The 20,810-nt window shown below is 41.3% G+C and overlaps 1 protein-coding gene across 1 annotated transcript in view; it reads left to right on the top strand.

The window, feature by feature from the left end:
* The window catches only part of LOC113023566 (VPS10 domain-containing receptor SorCS1-like), a 196,648-nt gene that overhangs the window by 68,717 nt on the left and 107,121 nt on the right, over window positions 1-20,810 (top strand). The window contains 1 exon segment of the mRNA XM_026169679.1: window positions 14,293-14,360. Within this exon segment, the coding sequence (XP_026025464.1) occupies window positions 14,293-14,360 (68 nt within the window).

The following is a 20,810-nucleotide window of genomic DNA, read 5'->3' as shown; positions in this document are numbered from 1 at the left end:
CACAGGAAGCTGATGTACCAATTCCTGAGCCTGCGAAGCAGCAGCCAATTAGCACAACACCAGACCTCTTTGAATCTCTGCAAAGCTTTGAGATGTTGGCATTTCAGTATGGACCCAAGCTCAGGTTGAGGCTGAGGCATTAGAACTGACCAGTTGTCCACAAGTAGCATATTTACAAGAGATGTGGGCTGCTGTCTGTGTATCTCGTGACAATTTTAGTGCTTCTTCTACCTGACACTCAAAGGCATTCCTGCCTATTGTCTCTGAAACCATCAGAAAATGAATTTTGTGTATATATTTATTTATATTTAGATTTCTTCATACATTCTTATATAGTTCTATATTGTGTATTTTGTTGTACAGTTATTTTATTTTCAACTTTAATTTATATATTTATCTTTATCTTATTCTTCACAGTTAAATTTACCCTTCATTCTAATTTGTGTTGTACAGTTATTTCATTTTTAACCTTAATTTATATTCTATTCCTTCCTAGTTAAATTTACCCTTTTTAATTTTTCATATTTATTTCCTATCTTATTCATAGCCTTTTCCTTTTTTTGTTCTCTTTAGGTCACGAGCAGTTGTCCAAGCATTTCACTACATATCGTACTGTGTATGACTGTGTACGTGACAAATAAAATTTGAATTTGAATTTGAATTCCAAATGCTCTTTTATACACGTCCTCATTTATGGTGCAGCCTTACGCATGACTAGCAATTACCTCCTCCAGCACTGAACCAATTTTTAATTATAGAAGGTAAATATGCAGGCAGTGAAACTGATCAGGCAAATTACATGTAAGTGCTGATAAGGCAAATATGATGAGAAGAGTAAAAGAATTGTAATGCTGAGCTGGGCTCTTGCTCCTTTAGGCGCTTTTACATCCTTTCCTAATCACAATATCTCCTGGATACACAACAGTAATTACATTTCACTGAATACGCCATTGTGAAGTGCAATAAAGCTCCTCCATTCGCATTTCTCCAACCACAGTGAAGATCTGAAAATGTCATTTACTGCGAGGAAAACGTGCAGATTTTACAGCGACTGTCAAAGCCCACAAATCAATCTGCTTATAACCGTTTGACAAATTAGACGGTGACCTTTCACAGATTCACTTTGTGGTTTGATCTTAGTCGGGATAAGTTTCATTTCAAGTCTGAATTGAAATTGACAGCTCAACTGCTGCAAATATTAGTCAGGTAGAAGGTTTGCTGTCTTATTCAGAGCTTCCAGTCATTTCACTGATGAGTCATTTAGGTGTTGTGGAAAACATCCACGCCGAAACTCATCTGTTCAGGCCTTTATTTTGTTACTAAAAATTAAATGACTGTTACAGGGTCAGTTCCCCTTGTTATGGATCTCGTTCTTGGTCAATAAATCATTATTGATAAAAACTTAAAGCTACTTATACACCTGCCAGTTGGTAATTCGTCTCTTCTCAATCTACTGCCGGCTTCCCTGAGGACTCCCTCCCTCTGCTGGTTTTAGCTGACCACAGAGAATCCTGCTGGTTCAATCTACTCTTTTATAATAAGCAGAAGTGAGCTGAGCCTTTGTTTTGTGGCTATAGGAAGCCACAGTAAGCAATAAATATACTTGCAGATAACAGATGGGAAAGTTATGGTTTACCACCAACTCTGCAGTGTATTTCTCTCTATGGCAGAGCTGTATTTTAGAGTTCACTCCTCAATCCTCAGCAATAGACTCCACGGCCCCTTCCCACAGCCCCTTATTAATTTATGCATTAACTTGGAAAAGGTCCAGTATGAAATTTCCAACAGCATCCAGGCGTCAGTGCAACCCAAATGATACCATGGTAAGTAATTGGATGGTGTTAGGAATGCCATTAAATCCTATAGAGAGGCTGGCAGAAGCAGGTCAACCATCGATCACTCCTGCATCTTGACTCATTTCATTTGCTTAGACCTACATTTTAATAGGAATTTGCCTTGTTTGCGTCCAGCCTGTTGTAAGTACATGCTGTGTTTGACCCACCCAATGATGGCATCTGTGTCACAACTTTGCAATAAAGGCATCACAGCAATATCTGGCTATTTGGGTTTGTGTTTGTGTTCAAGTTTTTGTCTTTTTCTAAAATCAGAAATTCCAAACCCTCCCTGCTGTGACGCCTGGCATCGCTCTCTCTCAGCAGTGACTTTGTCTTTAGATTTAGCCACTTTTTATATCCCCTTACAGATATTTCTCTTTCAAAAAGGCCTAAAAAAAAACTTTCCCGACTGTAGGCCCATCTTACTGCTTCATAAAATCATCTCGCTCGCTTGGCAAAAGCCGTTTCTCCCCCTCTCTGCTGTTTCATTGGGTGAGTGTGCACTGAGGCTTCAGAGAGTGACAGAGAGCGGCGATTCACAGCGTGAGAGGAAAAAAAATAAACTTTTTCTTTCAGAGAGATTATTTGAGATGCAAGTATAGCACAGCTATCATTTTTACTTATTTGATGACTGATGTGCAGACTGTCGTGCTTTTGGTTTCTAGTAAGTTTCCTGTTTTTATTTGGTAATTAGTTACTTACACTGCTGTCAGTCTTACTTTGTTCCTTTGGTAGTTATTTGTCCCTGAGAACTGTATGTCCCACCTGATCTGTCTCACTTGTGCTGGATTTGCCACTTCTCAGTGTTATTGTGAAACTTTAGCTGGTTGCTGTTTTCATGGACCTTTCACCTGGTTCCATTTATTTATTTTTTTATTTTATTTTATTTTCATTTTTTTCAGATTTCAGAAATGTTATTTCGTCTCTGTGTCCTGTGCTTGGTCCTTTTCCTCTGAGAGTGATAACAAACATTTGTCATAAAAAACCTTGTACAGTATGTGTGCTATAAAAAAAAAAAAAAAACTTGAATTGTCACAGTCTGGCGAGGGCAGACTGTAGGGGTTGACAAAAGGACCCAAAACGCAGACTCCAAGGAACAGGGAACAGAACTTGAAATATTAACAAAAAGCGAGCCGTTTAATATGGCTGGTCAAAAAGGTACAAACAAAGGGCAAGGCAAACTGAAGCAAAATTAACACAAACCTAAACTGGGAAATCTAAACAAACAATAAGAAAAACCTAGACAAGAAACTTGGAAGCATGACATGGCATAGGAAACATGGCGTGGACAACAGACGACCTGACAATCACACACTGAAAACAGAGGACTTAAATACACAGGAGGTGATCAGGGGAAGTGGGAACACATGGAGGAACAGCTGACTGACATGAGCCTAATGACAGGACAAGGGAAGTGAAACTAAATACAATGAACAAAGAACACACGACTCCTTCAAAATAAAACAGGAAACATGAGACAGACATGATAATACAAACTTGATAACATAAGACACGCAGCATGAAACACAAAGGGTGAGGGAAACTAATAGGGGTCTAATAACCAAATGAACTTCGCTAATCTAATGAACTTAAACATAAACAACATCCAAATAAACTAGAACTTAAAACGCTGGGTCAGCAGACCCAGGAACATGACATGAATAGTTTATGAAATGTTGTTTATTTCATAAAAACTGTCTTGGAATAAGTGTTTCACCTGTCCTGTAGTTCTTATTTTATTTTAGTGTAGTTGACCTTCTCCATTAAACTCATGTTAGTTGAAGGCCATTGAATAACGAATGTGAACACACACACACACACACACACACACACACACACACACACACACACACACACACACACACACACACACACACACACATTTAATTTAACAGATGTCCTTAACAAATAAGTTTTTCTAACTTGACTAAATATGCAAACGGTCTTTATCCTTCAAGCTCGGGTCGTCTATCAGAGGGAGCTCGAGGGTTCTGTGCAGTATCTTTGCTGTTGTCTCCTCTGGACAGAGATCTTGGATGTCATTCCTAGAATCTGCAGGAGCTACTCGCCCAGTTTGGGAGTCACAGCTCTGAGTGCCTCAATTATCACAGGAACCACTGTTGCCTTCACCCTCCACAGCTTCTCCAGCTCCAGCTCAGCGCTTTATATTTCTGGAGCTTCTCATTTTCATTCTTCTTGACTTTGTCATCACTTGGTATAGCTACATCGATCACTATGGCCGTCTGTCTGAGGTCCTTTTCTTATCCCACTGAGCAAACTGAGGAGGTGGTTTATAGTGGTTTTGGTGGGTATGACTGTCAAGACAAGAAATTTCACATTTTATGCCGAAATATACCCGAATGACTATGACATTAGAAATATAGTTTTATATATTTTATTTCTGTGTAAGACAAAATTAGAGGGGGATCGGGTGTCATGTGGACACCTTGGAATAGAGATACACTTGCAACACCACCAATGAGTTCAGAGTGCCTCTACCCTTATTTAAAAGGATTCTACTTTACAATAAATGTGTGCATTTGATGACGGTTGTCCTCCAGCACACATCCTGTATGTGCGTACAGCGTTTCCTGTTAGTCCAGCGTGCACCAGAACACATCTTGAATCCAAAAGATAAAATGCAGTTTGATGTAACGAATATATCCTAAGGATTCTAATTTTAGGAGCTATTTATCTCAGCAGTGTAAGAAGCAGTCGTATCGAGCTGAGGATACAGTGTAGGCCCATCATTGACACCAAGCAGACAGGCCACAGCAGATAGACATTGATCATGTTTACTCTTGTCCTCCACATTAACCTGCAGGTAATGACACCTATTCAGATCAATAGTTCTCGTTGCATCGTCTGCAAATGGATTCTGTGGTTAGATGCCACTGAGCATCTACAGCTGATACTTAGTGAGAGAAATGACTCAATTCCTCTGATTCGCCTGCTTTGCTCTCACTTTCAGTCCTGCCAAACTTGCTCATTTGTCCTTGGATTTATTCCTGCATTAGGGGAGCCAGCATGGGTTCTGCCTCAGCTTGTACACGCACACTGGAGCCAAGGCCCCGGCTGGCTCGACTGCCTGGCCTTGAATGACTTCCTGTGTGGGCTAGGTTGAATTCTTGGTCAGGAATGGTATCACGAGGAGACGGATCAAATGCCAAAAGTATCTCGGCCCGAGTGAAGTCTGAATATTTGCTTTTGACCTTCCTGGCGTCTCTTGAAAGCAGCGACCGCAGCGCACACGTCACGTCATTTGATGTTCTGCTGCAGCAAAGCAATCTGTATATTACTTTGCGTGCTGCATGATTCGATGCTTCTATTAATTGCGTGGGCAGTGATACAACTGTCAATTAACATGTGGGAAAAGGCGTCCAGACTCCCAGGGGACGATGCTTGATCATCTCATTACGGCAGCGTTGAGACAAGGTCACCAGTGTGATTAATTTACATCCCTTTACGATGTATTCCTCTTAACAGACGTGTCAATTTCCTCCCTGAAAAGCCTTATCGTCTTTTGTCTTATCATCGTCTAATTTTCCATCTTCACTTTAAATACTGTCAGTGTCTCTTTAAAGAAATGCATCACGAAATGAATTAAATGTAAAATGTCAACATTTGCAAGAGCAATTTATGCGGTGCTTTGATGATACAGGAGAAGAAGGCCTACAACAAAAGAGGGTCAATGTCAGCTCTACATTGATGTCCATGTTGATTAAGCTGCAGCGGAGGTAAAAGGAGCCACTGAAGTGTTTTTCTCTTTTTTTATCACAGCTTATCTAATCATCTTTAATCAAATGCAAATGATGAGAACAGGGAATCTTTAATTCTGAATTATGTGAACAAAGGGAGAAAACATAAGAGCTTGTTAGTTACCACCATCGGTTTGCTCTCCAGGCAGGTCCTAAGGGAGCTTCTTTTAATCTAGCATTGCCTTGGGCATCAGCTACCCAGCCCTAAAGCATCCAAACGGGATGAAATTACACAAAATCAGTGAGCCCAATTCCCTTTGACAAAGTTGACGAGTTCTTTTTTCTCGCCGCTGCCACCGTGTCTTGTCTGGGGATGAAGTTGTTATAAATTTCTTTATAAGCATATTAAACAATTAGCCAAACAGCGGTGCTTCTAACAGCACCAATTTAAATAATTAATCACGTTCAGCAGTAAAGTTCCTCTCGTGTGATGTTTATAGTCCATCTACTGTACATATGATAACAGATTTCAAAGAGATGACATGACAGATTTCCACGACTGTGTTTTCCAGGCTCCAGCTGCCTCTTCACAGCATGACCTCTGCCTTTGTTGTATTAAAACTCCTGACTGTACTTTATTAATACCGCTTGGGGACAAATGCATCTGTCTCTGGGCAAGGCACCGCTTGCAGCGCTTCTCATAAACTTCCCAAAAGTCGATAGTCTTTCGTGCATTACATGAATCAAGTCATTTTTTTTATTACTTCATATAAAAAATATCCCAGGGCAACACAAGAAGTGATACTTGTGATTAAAATTCATATATTCACTCTGTTTGTTTAAATGACCTGCATAGGAAGATGACGTTTCTCTCAACTGAGGCAAGGTTGTTGTTCGGCTCTCCATTCAGCACAGTGAGCCTGTTATGTGCGTGGAGTGATGCGCCGTCTGTTATCAGCAGGACGAATATCCGTGCATTTCTTTTCAGTAATTGTGTCAGGCGTTATCTCCTCTTTATGACAAAGTGCTAAACAGTGATTTATTGACTAAATGCGCATTCTTCACAGGAACATCAGCAGTAACACAATTCTTGTGCAAGTACACAAATTCAACACTGAGCAGGTTTTGTTCCATGCTTTCACACACACAGATATATATCATATGAGATGTGTGCCATTTAGCAATAAGATTATGATATATATGTAAGATTGCTAAGAAGAAAACAGTTCAGTCAAAACTGTTATCATCAAAAGAATATTTTCACTTACAATCGTTTATATTTGGTGATATGGTTCTGTCTCTTCTATGTACATACAGGAAAAGCCAGGGGAAGGGAGACAACACAAACCCCAGAAACAGCATGTAAATAAAACCTGTGGTGGAGGTGGGTTGTAAAGCAGCTTGCAGATGAGCAGCAGCTGCTGGCAGCTTAAACATTTGCATTTGGCAAAGTGCTCACACATTCTTTGGAGCAAGAGGCCACTTGTATTTGCGATCCTATTCTTTTGGTCACTACCAGGAGTTTTGCCTGAACCTTCCTGTCGTGTTCGGATCAAATCTGCCCAGCTCTCTCTTTGCCATAGCAGACTAGTATAAAATCCCCATGACGTGAAAAACGGCACTCCTCCACACTACCATTACATTTGAAAAAGACCCCAAGATACTTGAAATCATCCACTTGGGGAATTCCCAGCTTGAAGTGGTCAATCCATTCTTGTCTGGTCGTGAACTATATGACCTCAGACGTGGAGGCGTTAATTCGTCCCAGCTCCTTCGAATGTCGCTTCAAATTGTCCCAGTGTGAGCTGAAGCAATTTGTGGAGCACATTGTTCCCCCCAAAAAAGCCGTGATCCTGAGGTCACTGAAGAGTGAACCTTGGCTGCACTAAAAGTTATGAACAGATTTGGTAACAAAGGGCAGCCTCAGCCAAGTCCAGCATCCACTGGCAGCTTACCAGCAATCCCAGCTAAGCTCTCTATAGGTCATCATCATCATCATTTCAAATAAAATAAAATAAAAAAGCACTTGGCCAAATCTGCGTTTCCTGGTTTAGGAGAAGATTTCTTGTTTCAAATGGGAGTGATGAGAAAAGCAGCTGTGTAGATGCAAATACGCTGAATATGTGACGTGAGAAGGTAAGGGTATTGTGGCTTTGCATGATAAATCATCGCTCACACGTTAGCGCAGCATTATTTCGCCTCTTACTTCACAGCAAAATGTGACAGTTTAAAACACTGCAATGCTCATTACCAGCAAGTATCCTGTTAATATCTTTCTGAAGCCTTTCATGTCTTCAAATGCGTTAACAGCTCCACACTTGAAAGATTGGCTACTTAATTGCGATAATTTTCATACACAACATCCATCAGATGTGCTGAAAGAAAATGCGCAAGTTGCAAAGAAGGGTAACAACCAATTAGAGGCTGCAAAAAGCCACGTTTCAGGGAAAACACTAGTGGTTAACCCTGAGACTGCATCATCGTCTTCACAAAAGAAACAACGAAACAAAGCTGACAGGTCTGCGGGGATCAAAGAGGCGACAAATGAAACAGCAGGCTGCAGACTTCCTCAGTATTCCATAAACATCTCTGCAAACATCACAAGCACACACAAAATAATCTGCTCCAATGGAAGTGAAAATAGAAAATGCACGTTTTCTGATACCTTAAAAAAAAAAAAAAGAGGAGGAGGAGGAGGAAATATGAATTTAATGGTGCAACTTTCCTACAGCTTCTAGGTGTCATGGTGGAGAGAAATCAGGTCAAATGAGACCACAGAAGACTGATTATTTACTGATAAGCACCCCCCGATTGGTGAACATTAGCATGCAGTGGTGTGTGTGTATATGCATATATCCTCCCCGGGAACTGCTGCCAGACAGGCCTTGATAAATTCTGATCTTGATGAAGCTGCATTATTTTTAGATTTGTGACAAGTAGCTGAAAACTATGTTTCCCAGGCATGTTTTACTTTTATATTAGCAATAGGCACAAGTGGTGCATTTTCCAAAGGAAGATGTGACAGGCTAATCCACAGAGAGGCGCGTTCCTGACTCAATGATTCCCCATGAGCCTGACAGTTTGAGGCATCTCCAAATGTCGGCAGGTAAAACTTGTTTACATCTTTTCGTGTGTGTATTGCGCTGTTTTTCCTCCCCGAGTCTTCATTGCAGAATTAATTTGTAGATTAAAAGGAAACTTAAATGCGTCTCTGTGGCAACAAACTTTTGTTTGTATGTTTTCTGCTCGAATCTTCTTTTTTCGCAGTAATGAAATGGTGCACAAAGCCCTGTCCCCTGGAGAAATCTGGTCTCACGTGATTACAAAACTGAGATGAGAAAAACAAATAGTTCATAATGCCCTGCAGAACATGAACGCAGCACATTTCCTTCTTTTGGAAGCTTCAGAATACGTGCTAATGCTCTGCATTTCATATTTGTTTATTCTGCCTTCTCACGCCCCAGGAAACGGTAATTGTTGTTTGTATATGCATGTTTGGGAATTCTGATCCATGATGATATTTTCTCTCCTCTATCCAAGGACAATTACCAAACAGTATAGGAGATAACAGTGTTTGCTAGCAGCAAAGGCATACTTTTGATTAAAAAGAAATAATAGGGAGATATTTTAAATACCTAAAGCTTTGCACAGACACAGTTGTTACTGATCCTTACCTCCAGCTACGGCTTCCCTTTGCATGACTAATATTGTTGGACTTTTTCTTTGTACGTCTGAAGGCCTTCTTGAACAACTGTGAGAGACAAACTCGTTTCTTTCTTTGAACTTTGTCCTTCAGTGGAAGCTTGTCGAGTTTATCGCAATTTTGGGACTTGAGCAAAGGATGAATTAAATTTTGATGGTTTGATTGTGGCCAAAGAAAGAAAGAAACGAGTTATTTTGTTTTCGTTCAGCCCTGAGCTGAAGTAAAAGTGTAACCTCTTGGAAACTGCAGTGATGCCGTTTGAAAACAGACACATCTGTTTGCTTAGTCTGATCCCCTTTGTGCTATATGATATCTAATGCTGATGAAACAAAAGAGGAAATATATGCAAACCTACACAGTTTCTACAGTTCTAATGAGAAGTCAGTATTTGGTACGAACACCTTTATTGTTCAACACCAAATTGTTATTGTTATTTCTTTAAAAGTCTTCAGTTTTCCAGGCCTCTTGAAGGAGCTTCAGAGCTCTTTGTTTTACAAATAGCTGCAGACACTCTCTGCTGACCTCCTACATACATACTCACAACAATTTTGAAGCTGCATATTTGGATTTTATTCCCTGTTTCTTAAGGATATGGCTTTCAGATACTGTTCCCTGGGTATAGGTTTATTTTTGGTCCACACAGGACGCACTGCACACTGTACTGAGATGTGCCAGTTTTTAGGCTAATAGCACTCTGGGAATCACCTTCTTGGTGCAAAAACACTATTTTGTGCCTGTCAAACTGTTGCATTTCTTTGGCATAGATTCAACAAAAGAAATGAGAACAAATGAGGTGCTGCAAAATCGGCTCTTTGCTAAGTGGTCTGTTACATGTAGACACAACACTGGTTCATCCCTTGATGAACCAGGTGCTTGTTAATGCTTGACAGGTTCATAGGTCAGTGTTAAGTGGCCTAACGAACAAAATACAAAACACCTCTGCTCAGTCAACAGCAACAAGCTGAGCAGCGTCATGCCCGTGACATTAGCTTAGCTGTTGTTCTTGTTTTAGTTTCAGTGAGCAAAAGTTACAGCTTGCTGCTTTAGCTTTAGCGCCCACCATAACAATGCCGTTTCTGTTTGTCTTGTTATCTCGAGTCGGGCAGGCAGGGACGGCTGGTGATCCTGAAGCCACATTATTGTATATTCTTGACATATGGCAGCAACTGTTTCATCAGTGGACATCATTCCAGTCGTTGTATGGGACACATACTGTACATTTGTGACACCGCCGCCTGTCCAAACGAATATACACCGACATTGTAAGAGATACGATACAGTATTTTGCAAAGGCGTGAGCGTGAGCCTGCATGAAGCTTGTTTTAAAGCTTTTTCCTAATCATTGATTCCTGCTGTAACACCAGCTATGTCCCATCTCCTTCTGATGCCTTCATGCTCTCCTGCACTTCTCCAAACTGTCAGAAGTTAGTGCGTGTCTGTGCAGAGGTGGTTTCTTCTGGCCTTGATGGAGAAGAGACTTGCCTCATCGTAGTATTTACAGTAGGAGAAGCCCACAGGCCTAATTGGCACAGGCAGTGATGGAGCATATGCACTTTCCAGTGGGAGCCCATCTGACAGGGCCGCTCGCTGATGGCAGCCCACACAGTCTCCATATGTGGCAGACAGAAGGGCCTGTACGCACGCTGCCCTTCAACTAATGCAGCCAAGTCATCGGGCTACTACTCCATCCAGAGTTCAGAGCTCTACCTTTCACAGCATGTACACACACAAATATGCATGCGCAAACATGTACACAAGTCACAAGGGACGACTTAGGGATGTAAAAGCTTAACTGCTTCACCTCCCCCAGAAACCAGGCGCGTACACAAACACGCAGCAAAGTGGCTCAGAGATGTTAAAAACATAATTGCATCATTACCCTCACCTTCACCTCCCCCCTTCTCTCCCTCTCCTACACAGAAACAGTGTTGGGAAGTGAAGACGAAAGGAAATAAAGAGAGCGAGTAGAGAGAAAGAAGGAAACTGTGTGGCGCGGCTGTGAATTCAGCCTCCAGCTGGGCAGCTAAATGGACTTGGTCAGTCATTAGCATGCAAAGGTCTAGTCCGGACATTTAAGGTTATTCATTCCCCGGGCCAATTCTCCCCACACTGAAAACAGCCAGCCACTTCCTGAACTGCTCTTAATCAATGCCTTTTTACTAGTTGTTGTCCTGACGGTTATTTTCCACAACACATCCTCGACTCCGAAACCCCGCCAGCTGCGGGTCGGCCAAGTGCACCGCACGTTTCGAGTGTTTCAGGGGCTGCAGATGTTAGCGCATACTTAATAAGCCTGATCACAGGAGCCCCAACCTCGCAATGTAATTCTGCTACCCAAGGTGCATCTGTTCTGCTTGTACTCACAGGAACCCCATGCTGGTGGAGCTGTTTCACAAAGTCACACAAGTCATTCGGCGGTTCAGCTGCTGCCTCCGTAACAGGCAGTGCGGAGGTATCAAAGGCAGTCAGGCCGAGGGGAATCAGCTGGATATTGGTCTAGCACAGTGTGGTACGTCTTAAAGGCAACAAGTATAAACTACACAAATTTAAGTTCTTTATGTTAGCGTGTGCAGTGGGAAGCAACACATATCCCTGACAGCAAAGTCAGAGATAAGGATGAACCAGGCCGTCGCAAACAATGCACTACGTGAATAGATATTTAGATATACACAACCGGTAGAGTCGCCCACCTCATATAACTAGACTGCTGCGCCCTGAGTTACCCACAATGCATAGGGGTTATCTGATAATGGAAAGGTCACGGCAAAATACACAGCTTTATCAAAAGGAAACGGCATGGAAAAGGAAGGACTCAGCACAACTGTTAGAAAACAGAGTATATTAAAGTGAAACCGCGGCGCTCCCTGAGAACATTTTCCTGCCTCTTCTGAGTTTTATCCATTTCAAATATACCTCCAGTCACAAAGTAAACAGAGGCAGAAACATCACATTTTGCTCAAAGGGTAAAAGAAGTAAAGCAGCACGGAAACTCACAATCTGTTTTCCCCCCCAGACTTTAGCTGACCCACTTTTCTTCATTGCTGGCACCTTCGGGGTCTGAGCGGAATAAGGAATATTTATGGCGTTTAGAATCAGCCTTATGCGATTAAGTAATGACTTTGAAACAATTAGATACGATCATGCTAAGCAACTGCAGCGTGTGCAGAAGAAGCTGCTCACACATATGGGTGGTGTTGAAATTAAATTACATTTAAATGTACGCTTCCAACGCCGACACCCCGTGTTTCACAAATCGTCCATGATGGGACAAATAACGTGCTGGAGTTTGTTGTATGCACTTGGAGGCCACGTCTCTTGGGGTGTGCTGTGCTCTGAGGGCTGCTCAGGGAGTCAGACTCTTGCGCACACTTGCTGTTGGATTTCACCAGGGCTGCCCTTTGTTCCCAGTTCTGTTCATAAGGAAATACAGGAAACACGAGACGTCTGCAGAGCTCATGAAGCAGACTGAGGACACGCTAGAGAAATGTAATTTAGTTATGGTTGGCTTCACTGTTTGTGATGGCTAGGATGAGGTTTGCAGACAAGTCACAACTTTGGCTCGGTGATGAGTGACTGCGTCAGGTGAAGGAGATCAGGTGTCTTGTGGTTATTCCACAAAGAGAATGAACATAGTGATGCTGATATTTTAGCTGCCTGCTGTGGGAAAAACAAAGCTATGCATGAACACAGAGCTTTTAATTTACTTATGATTCAACCTTTACCAGCTGCTAGTGACTGAACAAAGACGATCAGGGTCATAAGTGACAGAAATTGTAAAGCGCTTTGAGGGTCTCGAAAAGCGCTATATAAATGCAATCCATTATTATTATAAATTAGTGTCCTCTTAAGGGGGTCGGGGCTCAGGCTGGCTTGCAAGGGGCCAGTTAAGGTAGTCAGGGCAAAAAAAGGCGGTGAGGTGTTTCGGAAAAGTTCTGCTAAAAGCAGACCTCATGAGGCAGGCTGAGGACACACTGGAGAGATTATGTCTCTCTGCTGACTTGAGAATGCGTCAGTATCTCACGAGAGCTGGAGGAGGTGGTGGAGATTAGACTGCTGCTCCTCTGACCCAAACCTGGATAAATGGCAGAAAATGGATGGATGGATTTAATTTTGGAAATGCTCTGATAAAGTGATTTAGTGATAGCAGTTAATCATACTATTGGCTGGAGTAGTTTAGATAGCATGGGCTCTGTGGAGAAACTCCCTGCTTTCCTCTTCTAATTTAAACCGATTTCAAGCCACATCTGCGGGAGACAAATGGCACAACAGGAAGTGAGTGAGAAAAGATCGCAATCACAATCTCCTGAGCACACCGTCCAACCTATAAAGTCAAACTGCTAACCAGCACAACATGCAAAAGCTGTGTTTGGCTGTACATGTGTTGCCGGTAGTCCCAAAATCCCATTTGAATAAATATAGAAGCAGGTATGGAAATCAGTAGCGCTGTTTGCAAAACGTCCTGGTCAGATTGAGTATTTGCTTTTAGCCACTATGTGAAAAGAAACGGATTCATGTGTATTTTCTGAAAAGCTGCAGAGAGCTTGCATTCACTTCCCAGAAAAGTTTCTTTTTTTTCACTGCTCGCTCTCCTGAACCTCTTGAGCAGAAGTGGAGACTCCCACCTTTTCCTGCTCTTTAGGAAAGCAAACACCAGAAGAGTGAGCTGTCCTCAAATGATGTCACTGTAGTCTGAACTGAGCTAACTAACGCTCATCAGCTCGAGTCCACATTAGCATCTGCTAGCATAACGCACCCAAAACTCAAGGCAGGCTGCACAGCAGGTAAACTTGGTTTTGAAGGCAGAGAAAGAACACACCAGGACTTTTTCTGTGTCAGGTCTATGTTATACAGTCACAACAAAAACCTGTGTTTCAGTATACATAAAAATTAGTGTCTGAGGCTGACTTGGTGGAGGGGGTATGACTTATGGCTTCTGCCAAACTGTATTCTTCCTCAAAGCGTTGGTGTCACGCTGCTGCCGTTTGACACGCCACCACTCACTGGATTAATAAGTCTGCATAGGCCACTAATTGCAACGCTTTTTTTTGTTTTGTAGGTGATTCTGATGCTGACCAAACTATTTGACTTCAACCTCAACAGCGTGACCGAGAGTTCATTATGGAGGTAAGCTTATCACACTACATGAGCTCATGACATTTTCAGAAAAGCCTCAAGCAGAGCAGAGCCTGACACAACAAATTGGTCAAAGGGGACCGAACGCGGTTCTATATACTTCTGATGTTTTTAATACGGGGGTTTGAGCTGCTCCCAGCTCTGTTCGCAGGAATAAGTGAAACCAATTTTCACAAAGTTCTCATAATGTGAATTAATGAAACATTCACAGCCTGAAAAAAAAAGGAAAGGGAAAGAAAGATCTGTTAATTGGCGAGCCTTAACAGCAATGTCCTCGGTTGGTTTTAATGTCTGTGGGCATCAAAAATCCCTCACATGAAAGTCACTAATCACTGCCAGTGGAGCTGGTGGTCTTATCCGGCAAATTACCTCGACCAGCCTTGTTACAAGTGTAGCCTAACTTAAATCACTAGCCTCATTTCAGACTGTAGTCTGATGTAATATTTGCAGATGCCTTTTAGGAAATGGGGTGTATGTAATGTCTGAAAAAGAGTCTCAACAGTCAACTTAAAAATTCAGAAGCTGGGACAGAAGCACATCTTTGTTTGGAGAGAATTTTGACGGTTAATAGCATGATAACAAAAATGAAGAATCTCTTAATTTTCTGTAATTGAGCCAAGTCTCAGACTAGATGGAAACCAATTTTCTGAAGTTTGCAGAAAACTGAATGTAATTGCTCACCATAACTCGTGCTGCACAAACAAGAATAATCATCAGAGGTTTTCAGTGCATGGCATCTCTTCTTTTGATTTTTTACTTTATTTAAAAGGAAAAGATTGTAAAGCTTCTGTGTGAATAATTGTGTAAGATCCCTGAAACTGAACTGCAAAAATTAAATGGCGACAAAGCTTCAAAGTGAAATGGTAACAAAAGCTTCAATTTAAATCACACACAGAAAAAAGCCTCATTTTACAGTTTCACCTGTGTGCAAAGATCCAACAGTAGCTTGACGGTTACTGTGCTGGATTCCCAGCTCTGCTGTTGAGCTTTATTCCAAACCACAGAACTGATTTGAAATTCCAGTGGCGATAAGAGAGACTGCGTGTCAGACAGAATTACGAGGGAGACGTGCACAAAACATCCAGAGTATTTCCATTTGATGTAGTGTTGCAGCCATAAAAATATAGCAGCGTGAGTTTGAATGTTTAACTTCATGTAGCTTCAGCAAAGTGTTCAAACAAGCTGATCCTTGTCTTGCGATGATACCGAGTGTCAGCAAGTGTCAGACACAGATTCTTTCTCTGTGATATGTTAAAGAAACAATCAAGTATTTTGTATGTTAGTTCCACTAAATACTGTGAATTTATACTATATTCACTGTAACAATGTAAAGCATCGAGAGCTTGTTCACTGCGTGTGATGACAGGAAACGCCACCCTGCACCTTTCACTTTCCTGATGGACTCAGTTCTTTAAAGAATATCAAACTTTAAAACTCTCAGAGAAGTGCGCCTGTATACCGAGTCATGAAGGTTGGGCTGATTCGAGATGGTACATCTAAATTAGATTTTGTGGGTCTGTTCATTAAATTTCACACGTCCAAGGTTATTTAAAAATCAAACAAACAAAAACCCTGAACAGACTTTGGTATGTTGGTACATTTTTTACCTTCTGTGATTTCAAAACCTCACTTTGAGTCATCTACATAAAGTCAGGTAAACACAAGAACTGACTAATACTCATTTTTCCTGATACACCACAGACCAGCTTGCGCAGTAAATTAAAGCAATTGGATTACTATAGTTTGTCTAGAGTATATAAATCAGCAGCACGCACTTTAAAAATGCCCACCTGGTTAAACTGTAGTGATTTCCAAATTTGTCATGCAGATTTCGATCTACAGAGCAATACCAGCTGGAAAGCATCTGATATGCTTTCAAGTTTTCAGCATGGCAGTGATCCCAAACACACACAATGTGCCTTGGTGGTATGTTTTGGGTCATTGTCATGCTGGAAGACCCATCCATGACCCATTTTCAGGGTTCTGACTGAGGGAAGCAAGTTTTCATCCAAAAGTTTAAGGAAGGCCAATGGTCAAATCCATTGGCCTTCCTGTGTGGTGAAGCCATTATGTGCCCTTAACAGAAAAACAGCCTAAAGTTTGCACCTCTGTGCTTGACTGTTGTGATGGTGTTCTTTGGGTCATACTACAAATCTTGTCCCAGATGTCCTTGGACAGCTCTCTGGTCTTCCCAGAGTTGGTGGACAGGTTGCAATGGAAGAAACTGATAATTGATTCTGTGAACAGGTGTGTTTTATAAACGTAATGAGTTGAGTGATTGACTGTATGTGTGAGTCACATGGAATTCTGTGATTTCGCTGTATTTCCATGGTTATAGTTATCAAATGATGACATTCCAGTGAATAAACAGAACATTTTGGCATTTGGTTAGAATAAACAATAGTCCTAAAGTAAGACTTGATCGTATTTTGCTCTCCACTTTAGCTTCCACAGTGGCAGAGGCATGGTCATAACCTGAACCATCAAGACACTTCAGGATTCCAGTGGGCCAACGATCCACTTGTACCTCAGTTTCTATAATTCGGTTACATCATAGTAGAGTTGTTCTTCTACATGTGAGTGCAAGGCCAACATTACTGTGCACCAGTCTGCCACAGTTAGTATGCACCTGCTGATCTGCTGTAAGTCAAAATTAAGGAAATCTGGCTTCAGGATTCAAGCCTGTCTGTGTCTTCAGCATCTGCACTGTCATTATCGTCAATTTCACCAAAGTTTGTGGATTATTTGCTCTGCTCTCCTGCCTCTATGTTGAAGTTATGAACTTTCAAACAGGTAATAGAATATTTCAAGCCTTTTTGAAGTTGAGTGTTGGAGAGTACCAGCTAGCCTGAAAACAGAGGTGAGATTAGTTTTGTTTTCAGCAAATATGTGCGACCAATCATTTGTGTTTGTGTTTCTGTGTGAAAACTTTACAAGTGGACCCCAGAGTGTCGCTTTTGCTGTTTTTTTACCAATGGAAATGTGAAGGATGGAAATTAACTCTGATTCTAAAATGCTTAAATGATTTTTTCGACTGTCTGTCTTTACTCGTGCCGTTTGTGGAGTAAAAAGCCATCTGGTTTGCAGAATAACAACACAGTTTTCCACAGAGACAGCCTCGAGGCTTAAGCTCTTATGCACGGCTATAGCAAATGTACCATTATATGACTGCACGTACCTCATAGAGGATCAAGTGAGGCTGTAGCTTTGTGTCTCAGATCCCGCTACCGCATTACCCTGGTAATGGTGCATCTGCTACTGACGCTTCACTGACATCGTTATAAATCTGATACGTTGGGAAAACAGAGCCTCTTGTAATGGACACATGATTAAAGGTGCATGTGGATAAGCCAGACAGATTGACAGAAAGACAAATGAGTGAACAGATGATGCACATTTTGAGCTAGTGAAGAGGATAATGAGAGTGTAGAACATTAGTGGACAATTTACAGTCAGTGAGATAGAGCGTGGAGCAAAGCCACATATACTACATTTAAGATAGCCCGCTGCTCTGCCGGCAATCCAGAAGATCTTACAGAGTCTGAAGCATCTCTGCCTGCTGCGGCCCCAAATAGCAGCATGAGGTAACAGCTTGAAACTTCATCATGCCGTATATCTGTCATGTGATGTGATGGGTGCTTGTCAACCTGTTATAGCAATAACAGACAAATAAAGTAAAAGCCTCACACTGATGTGCCTTGATATAACTAGATGTTTTTCTATGTTTGTTTTCACTTCATTTATTGATACAGAAGGCTTGAAGGGAGTCTTAAAGACCCAAATGCCTGGTCCCAAATAAGGACTTGGAATTTTTTTCTTCCTTTTGTCCAGTACTGTCTGTTATGGTCAGTGATGGGAATAATGGCGTTACAAGTAACGGTGTTACTTTTTTCAGTAACGAGTAATCTAACTAATTACTATTTCTATCGTTACAACGCCGTTACAGTTACTAACAAGAAAATGCGGTGCAGTCGCGTTACTATCAACAAACAGACTTCAGTTTACAGCATTTTATATCAGTTGCACAGAAGTAGCTGTCTATGTAAGTAATCTGGGCGCTACAGCTTTAAGCAGCTGCGCGCGCTCCTGCGGGCGGCGATCACTTTTTGGCACAAACACCTGGCGCAAAGGGGGTAAAACAATCGCATGAGTGCTGCTGTTTGACTGAGGAAGAACAAAGTAGTCGTGGCAAGCCAATCACATGACCACTTTAAGATGACAAAGCAACAAGGTGATATATACCAGTTTATAAATTGTGTTGATAGGCCACTAAAACCAGAGTCATGATAAACAATATATACGTGGCGTTTTTTCCTCAATAGTTTTGCCACGTTTAACGTCTAAGGACAGCGCTAGCAAGCCCTCTCTGCACCATGTCAACCAATCAAAAATGATATGGCAACATGACATTTGGTTGTTTAGGAAGAGGGGGAAGTTTTAAGAGTGAGAGAGAGAGAGAGAGAGAGAGAGCAGAAAAAGAGACCTGTCAGAGCTGCAGGTATCAGGCTGTGATCTTCTCCTTTATAGTCAACAGAAATTTTTGGAGTGGCACAAATAATTTGTGTGGCATCTTATTGAATGTGGAACAGCTGATTGTTATGTAAATAGTTTGAAATGGTTATTTTAAAAAAAAGGGCAAAAGGTAAATGGCTGCAAATAACTTTGTTTGCAAAACTTGTGCGTATGATTTTAAAATTGACAATTTATATTTGCATTTAAAGTTATGAAATATGATTCAATAAACATTTTGTGGTTGTTACAGTAAAAAATATAACTTTTTTTACTATGATTTTATGTTTTTTGTCTGCTTTTAGATCAATTGTGTTAATACATTTGTTATGGCAAATGCAGATGGACCCAGGGAGCAGAACGCACAGAGGCAGAGTTGCGGTGAAGACAGTTTATTTACAGTGAGGGGGGAGGTATTTACAAGGACAAAGTATATACAACAGTGTATGAATGGGGACGCGGAGCCAGGACGTGCAGGTGATGGAAACACACACAGGTAGTGCGCTCGATCTAAAAAAGGAGAGGGACGAGAATTAGGAGGGTTTTGCCCGATAACCGAGAAAAGCTTAAAGTAAACTTTACAGAGAGTTGGAGCGCTTACTTGGTACTGTTTAATGCCAAAACCTCCAGACGGAAAACAAACCAGTCGAGGCAAAAATCCTAGGGAGGAACCAAAACTCCTTACAGTCACCAGAAATAATCCAACGGCTCCAGCAGGCAGGGGCAGAATTTCAGACTCTCCAAAAACGCCAATACTCCGACACTAGTCTTCTGTCAGGTAGCTCCTAAAGAACACTTCTGAAGAATGCAGCTGATGAGTAACAGGTGTGCCAGGTTCAGTGACTCACTGCCCCGCCTACAAAAAGGGAGGCACCAAAAAAGACATACAGACAAAAAACACCACATAACCAGAACCCAACTCCTAACACCAGTATGTCAAAATGAAAACATAACTGTAAATTCAGACACGTGAGGTTGTGCTGAAAAGGATGATACCAAACAAGGCAAAGGAAATAGTTTTTAAAGGTGAAATATAGAGGTACAATTCAAAAGTAGTTAAAAATGGCCAATTATACCCTGGACTCCAGAGGGTTAAACATTTTTTTAAAGTAATGAAATAGTTACTTTTCAAGTAATTAATTACTTTTAGAATCTTGTAACTCAGTTACTAACTTAGCTACTTTTTTGAAGAAGTAACTAGTAACTATAATTAATTACTTTTTCAAAGTAACAACACCCAACACTGGTGATGGTCATTAACAAGTGGTGATTATTCAGCTGAGGGGGGCAACATGCACCACTTCTGTTTACATATTAACACTGTTGCTACAAATGTTTAACATCTATGAGCTGTGGTACAAAATACTGGAAATCAGCAGACACAATCAGCTGGTCTTGAGTTTCCATAGCTGTGGGCGTCATCTACAAGAAACAAACAAAAAATCTGGATGGAAATTGTAATGTAATTTTCTTTTTGAACAACCAGTGTATTGTTGTGTTTACAGATCTATGGTTTTATTATTATTCTTCAGTCACCCTTGCCACTCACTATGTGTTAATAGACCTCTCTGCACTGAATCATACTTGTTAATATTCCACAGCATGTCTTTATCCTGTCTTCCTTCTCTCACCTCAACCGGTCGCAGCAGATGGCCCCGCCCCTCCCTGAGCCTGGTTCTGCTGGAGGTTTCTTCCTGTTCAAAGGGAGTTTTTCCTTCCCAATGTCGCCAAAGTGCTCATAAGAGGTCATGTGATTGTTGGATTTTTCTTTGTATGTATTATTGTAGGATCTACTGTACAATATAAAGAACCTTGAGGTTACTGTTGTTGTGATTTGGCGCTTTATAAATAAAATTGAATTCAACTGAAAAAACTGAATTGCCGAACACTGATCTGGACCTTTGAATTTTGTTCGCACAAAGACAAGTAGCA

This window comes from Astatotilapia calliptera, chromosome 6, assembly GCF_900246225.1.
Source record: "Astatotilapia calliptera chromosome 6, fAstCal1.2, whole genome shotgun sequence".
NCBI lineage: Eukaryota > Metazoa > Chordata > Actinopteri > Cichliformes > Cichlidae > Astatotilapia > Astatotilapia calliptera.
This window is presented reverse-complemented; position numbering and strand designations above follow the sequence as displayed.